The following is an 11,321-nucleotide window of genomic DNA, read 5'->3' as shown; positions in this document are numbered from 1 at the left end:
CCCGCCGTATTCACCGGACATTGCTCCTTCAGATTTCCATTTGTTCCGGTCCATGCTGTCAGCCCTTTCTGGAGAGCGATTCAATTCTTATGAAGATATCAAAAAATGGCTTGATAAATGGATTCAAAAGAATCAGATTTCTTCCTTCGAGGAATCTGTTTATTACCTAAAAGGTAGGGGAAAGTTGTCGCTTCTGATGGAGCATACTTTGAATGAATTTACTTTGTATTGTTTTGTTTAAATAAATACATCTTTTTCATTTAAAAAGGACGGAAACTTATTCCCATACCCAATATATCTAACCTTAAATTTCGTATAGATAATTGACCTCTCAATTTGAAGGATATTAGCGACATATATTTCAGTTAGTGCAAAGAGAAACACCGCAGCATAAACATCAATTTATTATATAGAGAGATGCGAAGTTTTTAAATGAGTGACGATCGTAGAAATGTTAATTATAAGAATTGTGAGAGGTGTGATAAATGTAACGAATATTCCTGAGGTAATTCGATGCACTGGACTCTTGGTTGTTGGTTAGAAAATTGAGAGGTTAATTATTAGATCTTGACAAATGTTATCCAAGTCATGATCCTGAACAATATTCTACAGGTTTTAGCCATCGGTCGAATACCTTGGATCATCAATAATAAGATTAGAAATAAGATCGTTTATGCTACAAACATTGCTTTAAATACGTGAAGCGCCACTACGGTCTGAATGTTAAGATGTTAAACTATTATATATATTCATATTAAATGAATTTATTTCAGAAATTATAATTGCGTCCCTTGGATAATACTAATGCTGGCGGTACTGTACCTTTGAAGTCTTATAACTCGAAAAGTACTTAATGAAAAATAATTTCATTAAATTGGAAAGCTCTCGAGGCAAGCTACAAGAATATGCAATGAAATACTATATATGGGATTCCATTTAAAAAATTAATGATCTTTAAATTAATGACCTTCAAACAACTTTCCAAGGTCAAACCAATAGCACCATGTCTCCCTTCAAACCATATAACTTTTGTCTGAAACATTTTTCTCTAAAATTCACTGTTCAAGAGATATTTTAGTGAATCAATTAAAATAATACATCCTGTATACGAGATATGTACAAGAAGTTCGTGCACTCGGTTCATCAAAAATTCAAATTGAACTATTCTGTAACGGGGATGTGATCACCCTCGAAGTACTCTCCCCCTGACAGAATGCACTCTTGGTTCAAATTCATTGCTTCTTCCATTCTTAAAAACAGTGCTGCATGTCTTCCTTTGTCAGTTCCTATAGGAACTTCGTCGTTTCTCGTTTAATGGTATCAACATCCACAAAATTTACCCCGCATGATATTTTTTATTTTATGGAACAGGTAGAAGTCACAGGGTGCTATATCAGATGAAATAGGGAGGGTGGTCCATGGTAGCGATATTATTTTTGGCCAAACGAGCACGGTGTACGAAGGTACATTGTCTTGATACAGGATCCACGCGTTCTTCGCCCATAATTTGGGTGTACGTCGCATACGTTCACGCAGACGCTTCAAGACTTCAACATAAAATTTTGCATTAACTGGTTCATCTTCTGGAACATATTCATGATGAATAACTCCACGAATATCGAAAAAAACTATGAGCATGGTCTTGATCTTTGAACGACTTTTGGTACGATTTATACACAATTCTACGCTTCATGGCAGACTCATCATATACCATTTCTAATATTTGAAAAATTTCTTGGCCCTTTTTGCCAAGTTTTACTGGAAATTTGATGTTGGTTCTTTGCTCGATTGAAACGTCTTACTCCATTCCGCCAACACGACCAAAAGTACTTTAATAAAAACAGACACGAAAAGCAGAAATCTCGCTCGACCATGACCAAACTTTTAAGGACACGTGAGGCTTCCCTCAAGACGTACAAGCTTACAGTGTTGCCACGTCGGCAGAAAAAAATTCAGTGCAGTCGATAACGATCGCCAGTGATGGTTTCGGACGGTTTGAGCAGCTCATAATATGTAACACCTCTCTGATCCCACCAGATGCACAACATAATCTTCGAAGCATGGATATTTCGTTTTGACGTTGATAGACCTGGTTCACCTGGCATCACCCATGCTTTCAAGCGTTTAGGATTATCGTAGTAGATACATTTTTCATCGCCAGTTACGATACGATGTAGAAAACCCTTCCTTTGTTGTCGTTGACGAAGCATCTCACAGATAACCAAACGTCTTTCCATGTCTCTCTCTTTCAATTTGTATGGCACCCAATTTCCTTCTTTTTGCACCATTCCCATTGCGTGTAGACGTTTTCCAACAGTGGATCTATCAACATTTAACTCTTTTGACAACCTATCGAGCGATAAACATGAATCTTCTTCGAGTAATGCTTGCAATTCTGCATCTTCAAATTTTTTCGGTGCACCTTCGCGTTCTTTGTCACGCACGTCAAAATCACCATTGTTGAATCGCCGAAACCATTCTTTACAACTAGTTTTCGATGAAGCATGCTCACCGTAAACATCTACGAGCAAACGATGCGATTCTGCAGTACTTTTCTTTAAAATAAAATAATGGAGTAAAACTTCCCGCAAATGTTGCTTTTTTGGAATAAATTCCGACATCTTCAACGCAAAAAAAGTTACTCTTTTTTACGCTTCGAACGAATGCCAACTATTGGGCTCAAAAGTTTGAACACAAACCTTTGAAACACATGTGTTGCCGTTCTATCAAACACAAGCAATGCTACTAACGACATCTTTCTACAATGGGCGGAAACTTATTCCCATACCCAATATTTTCGCATGCGGCTTACTCACCAGACTTGGCTACTTGTTTGCATCGATCGGACACGCACTTGCTCAGTTCACTTCTTACGAAGATGTACGAAAATGGCTAGATGACTGGTTTGGTTCAAAAGAGCAACAATTTTTTTGGCGTGGCATCCACAAATTGTCAGACAGGTGGGAAAAATGTATAGCTAGCGATGGGCAATACTTTGAATAAAATATTTTTTATCATTTTCATGCAATAAACGTGTATTTTCTATTAAAAAATTCCGGTTTCATATTTACATACCTGGTAAATACATAATTTTCTAATAAAATACTATGTTATTAAAGCAAAAGTAATTTTTTAAATCTATTTTTGTGGGAGGGCTACATTATTTCCTGTTCCTCTTCGGCCCATCATCACATTTTTATAAATAATGTCTTAAATAATAAATGTTTCGTAATTTTGAGTCTAAAATCGATTGAACAACACTTTGACGAATATAATCATTAAGTTTTAAATTTATATGTTGATTATTAACTAAGTTTTTGTACAAAATATAAATGGGGTGCCATAATACCATTTTCTTCTCTATCTTTTTAGGAGATCTATGTCAGTACCAACGATTTTCCTCTATTAAAAATTACTGACATAATTGCAGACAACTCATTAAAATCTATTGTTGTATATTTCATATAAATAAAAGTTTTAAAGTGTCAGATAAATTAGTCATTAATGTTTAAAATTAAATGCGTAATGTAAATAAAAAAAATTGTCCCGTTAAACTTTCATTTGACTCTTTCGTTGTAAATATTTTATTTTTCTTTATTCTCAATTCAAGAACGATATATGCTACAAAACATCAAAGACATGGATTTCCAAAATGTGAATCCTCTGAATGTTCGGCTGAACATGATGTCAGGTAATTTGTTACCAATGACCGCTGACAATTCGTCGTTTCCGATATTTTGGAAAATATACAGCACTCTGATATGGTTGCTCGAAATACTTCAAACATGTGTGTTAATTCCTGGGTGTTATTTTGCGCCGAAAGAGAAAGCTTTGAAAGATGGTATAATCGGTATTGTGGTTGGCATGCAAGTTATTTATACAATTATACGAATTGGCACATGTAGAAGACAAGTGCAACAGTTAATTCAAAAATTGAATGATATTCTAAGCGTAGAGGATGAAATGATGAGGAGTATAGTGATAGAGACTATAAAGTCGATGGAAAATCCTCTTAAATTTTACTGGTCGACAGGTGTGATGTCCATAATAGTATGGAGTAGTCAACCGTTTATGTTGGTCTTTCAAAGAAATTCCTTTTTCTATGTAGATTATAGGATGCCAGTTGCTTATACTAAAGAACCAATCACGACTAGTATGTTTGTATTTGGAAGTGTTATTGTGATGATGAGCAGCGCGTATATTTTTACAAAAAAAGTTGGTGTGGATAGCTATATAATAAATCTGCTGCTGCTGATAACGGCACAATATAAATATATCGCATTAAAATTATCGATGATATTTCAAGATAAATTGTTTCAAAGTGATCACAGCAAGTCTGATACAGAGAAATGTTATCTCAATAAAGATGATTACGCAGAAAAAGAAATAAAAGTTTTATGTCGGCATCATAATACAGTGATTCAGTAAGTTGGATTTTTTAATTTTCAAAAAAGTTATAAGTACCAAAGCTTTTTAACTTGAATTGAATCTACTTGTAATGTTCCATTATTTGATTCGATGTGGCTTGTAATATTCGATATCATGATTTAAAATATAACTGCATGTTATTAAATTCTACATGTGAGGTCTTTTAAAATATTTTATTACAATACGTGATTTAAATTTATTGTTTTAATTAACCCTAATAACAATGACGATTCTTATTTTTTAATATATAACATCTAATTATTATCATTATTCAATGTTTTTTAGGATAATGTTAATGTTAAGAAAACTACTCTCCTTAAACATCAGTTTAATATATGTAATAAACGTTTTTCGATTCTGTTGCATTTCTATCATGATAAAGTCAGTGAGTAACAATCTTTAATGTCAATTATATTGTCGGAGTATTTGACAAATTTAAAAGCATTATAATGTTATTATTGCTTCAGAGATGTCAAAGAGTTTGAGGTTTATCACCATGCCGTGATCCATTGCTAATGTCAGAGTTTCATAAACCTTGCCGTTTTCTTCATCTTCATCAGGGTGAGGAGCATTGATGCTGTATCAGTGTGGTCCTCGTCTTGATTAAGGCCGATATTTCATTCGTGCGTTTTTGTCGTGCGACAAATGTGTGCAAGACAGAGGTCCTCGGATCTCTCTATCCTATAGCCAATCAACACACAGAAAAAGCTTATCGTACGACAAAAACGCACAAATAAAATATCGACCTAAGAAAACGGCAAGATTCATGAAACGTTGGCATTAATAATGGATCACAGCCCAATGATAATCTGCAAATTTTTTAGCACCTCTGAAGAAAATACCCGTGAAAGCATTACCAGTTCAAAAGTATTATTAATGTTATTATTGCATTTTATCAGTCAACATCTTACTGATATGTTTTTGGAAATTTTTAGATACCATCAGAAACTTTGTGGGGAGTATGTTCGATTATTATGTACGCATTCGGTGAAATAGTGCAGCTCTACATTATATGTTCTTGTATGCAACAGCTATTAGATGCGGTAGGTTTTGTTGCAATCCATATGTCTATATGTGTACATTATATACACAAAGAAGGAGAAACGTTTATAATTACTAAAAATATATTATACATATCTTCTTCCATTCCTAATTAAGAGTGTTAACATAACGGAATATGCATTTCACGAAAAATGGTACCAATATGGAAAGAACATGAAACGTACATTTATGTTTATGATAATGGCTAATAATTTAGAAATTAAACTGTCAACATTTGAAAAATATAATTTATCTCTATCTTCATTTATGATGGTGAGTTTTAAGCTTACTTTACGTATATCGTTGTATTCTATTAATTCTAGTATTCTATTAATTATTATTAGTATTCTATTACTGGTCTGTTACTGGTATTCTATTACTAGTATTCTATTAATTAAGTTATTCTATTATTAGTATTCTATTAATACTTTAGGACATCCTAAAGTATGTGTTAGAAATTTTTAAATAAATATTTCAGATATTAAATCAATCATATTCAATTGCGCTTTTACTATTGAAAACTAATTGAAAGATGCGTTTTGTGCAGATTTTACATATACAGTAAATATACTTTTTATAATTTAAATGAAATATAAAGATTAATGTTAGTTTGCGAAACTACCTTCTATTATCTCTTAAAGCACTTGCCCATTGTTTAAATTTTTATACAATTATTAATCTTAATATATTATGAGACAATATTATTGTAATAGATAATACAATATTATTTTTGTTCCAGTAAAAATAATATTGTATTATCATGTGTCATAATATATTAAGCTTAATAATTGAATAAAAATTTAAACAGTGGGCAAGTATTAAGATGAAATGTAGTATAAAATCTCATTGTAATAGAGGATTGTGTAGAAATAAAATTATATATATAATAATTCTCATTTATAACGATATGAAACATAAATTTCATAATAATACCTCATATTTTATATTTTAAAGCAATAGTATTACTATATATTTTCCTTTAACCGTTTCAAACCTGACTTTATTGGAACTATGTTAAAATTTTTTTTGTAATTCGGTTCATGTCGTGTTTAAATAAATAATTCTTACTAAACAATTAATTTTTTTCAAAATTTTGACTATTTTTCTAACATATACATTATTATGTATTGTATATCAGATCTTAGTCGACAGAATTAAATAATTTCAACGGATAATGTCTTTAAATTTGATGTACATTACTAGGGATGCACCGGATGTCCGGAAAGTATCCGGTATCCGGTATTATCCGGTACTTTTTTACTATAGAACCGGATAGCCAGATATCATTAGTATTCGGGAATATATCTGGTTGAATTTGATATCATTAAATTGTTGATTTTTTCTTATATAAATGTTCAAATCTAGAAACAAGTAAAGTATGCATATTTATGATGCTATAATATGTTACACATTGTTGCAAAATTACGATCTTTTTCTCTATAGATTTTTTTTTTAGAAGACACTCCGAATTCGATCAGATATCCGAAAAATGTCGGATATCCGGCTCGAAGAAATCGCCTTCTTGGATATCCGAGTGGATACCGGATATCCGATGTTACATTCTGCCCGGATATCCGGTATCCGGTAATTTTACGATCCGATACATCCTTATACATTACAATGTACGTTGGGTTTGAAGGGGTTAATGAAAACTATTAACTGAAAAAAAATTTTGTAACGTTTTTTGTTATAATATTTCTATGAATTTATCATTAACAGAAATTGAACGATTAAACAAAAATCACAACTTACATTAAGAAATAAGAATTAGCTTACGACATACGAAGATGGAATCGTGAAAGATTGACACGGCAAGTCGTGTCAGAAAATATCACGTGTGCATTTTAGGCTTTATACTACCTTATAGCTTTAATAAGACCAATATTTTTAGAATACATAATATATTATAAGATAATTTTCACTTCATAATATTGATCATTATAAGTGTGATTATTAGATAATTATGATATGAAACATCATTCATTATCACGGTTCTTTATATCTATTTTTATATTTGTACGTATGACAGACATTTTTCTAATTTATTGGCTTCCCAGTAAAGTACTATGTTTATGTGTTATTAATGATCATTCATTTATAACAGGCACCTGTTGTAATCATAGGAAAAGTTCCAATAATTATAAGGAAAGAAACATTTTCCGCTTTAAATATTTCGTTATAATATATGGATAAAAAATAGGCTACTTATTGAATTATCCAAGATATATTAATTATTTTTCAAATATCGACAAAATGCTTTGCATATTTTTCTGGACAGAAAGGAATATATGCCTCAATGGAAATGTGAAATGAAGGTAAGGTATATGCACTACGAGTTATATATATTCCTTTAACGTATATTATTGAAGGTAGATTATTCATTAAAATAGATACGTATATTAAAGAGATTACCATTGTAATTAAATTAATGTCTTTCTGTAACTTTGTCAAAAAATGTTGATTCTAGGTGTATCCAATAGAATGGAGATGTATGTCAAGAGATTTTCCAATATTTAGAGTACATATCTATAGAAACTTAGAAGGTATAGAATATACTGAGATTGTTTGTGTGTCGCTTATTCTACATCCTAAGATATTATCATTTAGATATAGTTAAAATGTTTTCTTGGATCACAAAATTTATGGTAGCAGTAATACGTCTTAAGGAGGTTGGATTGCTAGTCGAAACAGTTGGATCGTGGATTAAGAATGGAATATTTTAAATAAAAGGAACATCTCTTCTCTTTGACATACATGAATGAATTTTTATTATAAAGGGGATTAAAATATAAGTTACACATCCACCAATATACGGAGGGCTATCACAAAAGAAACTAGGTGACTCTATAGTGATTTTAATTTTTGCCCAAAAACTTTAACACCCTCGCATGGGCGAATAATTAAAATTCTTTAAGGGAATATTAAGCCCATATTCTCAACACATTTTTGGAAATTTGGCGCGAAAAGTCCCTTGGACAATGCGTCTGCAGTCATTTTTTTAGTCGGGATGTATTCAATTTTGATTTCGCCACTATCCATCTTCTCCCTCAGAAAGTGATGGTGAATATCAATGTGCTTTGTCTTGGGTCTGTATTCTCCGTTCCTCGACAAGTTTATTGCCCTCTTGTTGTCGTTGAAGATGACAGTCAGTGCCGAAACTATAGCTGGTTCCAAGTCCTTGGCTAATGCATGTGGACAGAGTGCCTCCTGGCATGTAGCCGAAAGCGCCATGTATTCGGCTTTGGTGGTCGACAGCGCCACGAAGGATTGTCTTTTACTTTGCCACACAACCGGAGCTCCCTGAATCATAAAAACGCTGCACGTGATGGAGTGACGTGTGTCTCTGTCGTTGGCCCAATCGTCGTCACAATAACCCAAAGGTCCATCTGATGCAACTGTCGGCTTGCAACCGAATTCGAGTTTTGCTCCCGCGATGTTCTTCTGAGGTATCTAAAGATACGCTTCACTGCCACCCAATGTCCTTTCCCAGGGTTCTGCATGTAGCGGCTGATAGAGTTAACTGCGAAGGAAATGTCCGGTCTCGTACGGCTATGATCACCAGTCCCTTCTCGTCACGTTTGAAATATACGCAGGAGTCAGCCTGCGACCTGGTGAATCCCATGTTTAGCAATGTTTCGTGGAGTTTCTTATTCCAGGCTCGTCCGCTTTGCTTCAATCTGTACATTGACTTCCGTAATTGCCACATTTTTTCTTCTTCTTCAGGTTTTTTGAGTTCTTCCGGTGGTTTGACGTAAATTTCTTCGTCGATGTTCCCGTAAAGGTAAGCCGCTGTCACGTCCATCTGGTCCATGCACAAGTCGTGCCTTGCGGCCAACGCACAGAGAAATTGGATCGATGTATAACGTATCACTGGAGAATATATTTTGTTATAGTCGATGCCCTTAATCTGCTTGCATCCTCTGACGACCAGTCTTGCTTTATAGCGTTGCGTTTGCCCGGTTGAGTCTTGCTTTATTTTGAACACCCATTTCGTGTCGAGCGCTCTTTTATCTTTTGACAAGTCGACAAGAGTCCATGTACCATTTCTGACAAGGGAATCCCGCTTTTCTTCCATGGCTTTCATCTATTTGGCGCTGTCCAAGGATTTCAGAGCTTCTTCGACGCTCTCCGGATCCATTGCATCACTGCTGAGAGTAAGGTACATGATGTAATCATCCATGTTGATCGGCTTAGGCTGTCTCTGAGATCTGCACGAGATGGGAGCAGTTTCTGTGATCTGCTCGATTTCTTTGACATTTTCGAGACATTCTGAATACTCGGACGATGCCTCAGAATCGGTGTCATCGTCGGTTTCTTTTTGCACTGCTCTTCTGCTTGTAAGGTTCTTCCTGAGCCGGGGCATCCTCTTGACAGTGTAGAATCCCCGGATGGTCATCATCTCTGTATTTGGAGTTTTCTAAGAAAATTACATCGCGCGAATTCTGGTGATTTTCTTCGTTTCGGGATTCAAAAGTCTGTAATCTTTTGATCCTTCGCAATAACCGACGAACAAGAATTCCTCCGCTTTAGGGTCCAATTTCCGTCGCAGCTCCTTTGGCACGTGAGCATAGATTTTACAGCTAAATACTTTCAGATGAGCCAAGCTTGGTGTTGACCTCGCTCACATTCTTCGGGCAACTTTCCTTCGATGTTCGAACTTGGTGATCTGTTTATTAAATAAACAGCTGTTGTCACCGCTTCGGCCCAGTACATTTTCGGTAATTCTGCTTCGAACAGCATACTTTTGGCCTTCTCAATTATAGTTCGGTTCTCTTGCTCTGCGACGCCACTCTGCTGCGGCGTGTAAGTGATCGTGAACTGATGTTTCACGCCAGATGCCTTTAAATATTTTTCGAGCTCCTTGTTACTCCTTTCCGTTGTAGGTTCTCAAAATTTTGATTCTTTTCCCAGTTTGGTTTTCGACTAAGGTTTTGAACTCGACAAAGCTTTCCTTGACCTGACTTTTCTCTTTCAAGAAGTAAATGAATATTTTTCTACTGAAGTCGTCAATGAAAGTGAGAAAGTGAGAGTAAGAGCTTCCAATCGACATGTTTTCCATGGGGCTGCAGATGTCTGAGTGGACTAACTGTAAAATTTCTGTCGAGCGTGTTTTGCTATGAGGGAAGGGTTGTCGGTGCTGCTTACCTTTTATACAAGGAATGCAAGGAGGCGTTTCCGTACTCTGGATTTTCATTCCTGTCGCAGGATTTTTGCTGAGCATCATTACACTCTTATAATTCAAGTGTCCGAGATGCTTGTGCCACAGTTCTGCACTCGAATTTTCTGCTGTGAAATATACCTTTTCCCTTGGTGTGTCCAGTCGGTAGATGCCATTTTCTTCTGACATTGTTGCGAGTCAAGCTCCCATAACATGAAATGTTCTGATATTGATTTTTTTCAAAATAAGTCAACATTTCTTACATTCTATGTAATGTCGTACGAAATTGATTTTTTCTTTGTGATTGTATTTAGTTCACTTGACGCTACGAATGCTTCGAAACGTACATTTTTTGTCCTTATTAATCAGTCAATCACGCTTCGAGGTATTCGTAGCGCTGTGTGCAATGCATTCTGTTTCGTATTTACCGCGGTGTGAAGTTTTGACTACAATCTCACGTCCATGTTTTAGTAGCGCTAGTAGAAACATATATCAATAAAGTCGATATCGATTGATATCAATCGACTGCTTGCTATCGTTTAGTGCGCGTTAGTGTTAAGGCCGCAGCACACACTCTTGCATAAGTCCGGATCTACAATGGGTGTTTTAAGGGGATGCTGGAGTGTCCTGTTTTACCATTAATTTTTAAAGACTCTTTTCTCTTAACTGTGTTTATGGATTGAAAAGTCCTTCT

General features: G+C 34.7%; 1 protein-coding gene across 1 annotated transcript; it reads left to right on the top strand.

Annotated features, from left to right (window-relative positions):
• The first annotated feature begins 3,639 nt into the window (after positions 1 to 3,639).
• Positions 3,640 to 4,428, top strand: LOC108764389 (uncharacterized). Its single transcript, XM_018512626.1, has one exon. The coding sequence runs from the start codon at positions 3,640 to 3,642 to the stop codon at positions 4,426 to 4,428; it is 789 nt and encodes a 262-aa protein (XP_018368128.1).
• The last annotated feature ends 6,893 nt before the right edge of the window (positions 4,429 to 11,321 follow it).

Source organism: Trachymyrmex cornetzi, unplaced genomic scaffold, assembly GCF_001594075.2.
Source record: "Trachymyrmex cornetzi isolate Tcor2-1 unplaced genomic scaffold, Tcor1.1 scaffold1137, whole genome shotgun sequence".
NCBI classification, from domain to species: domain Eukaryota; kingdom Metazoa; phylum Arthropoda; class Insecta; order Hymenoptera; family Formicidae; genus Trachymyrmex; species Trachymyrmex cornetzi.
This window is presented reverse-complemented; position numbering and strand designations above follow the sequence as displayed.

Bases quoted from the DNA above. Each gene is read 5' to 3' on its own strand.
- LOC108764389 (XM_018512626.1), top strand. From the start codon at position 3,640: ATGGATTTCCAAAATGTGAATCCTCTGAATGTTCGGCTGAACATGATG.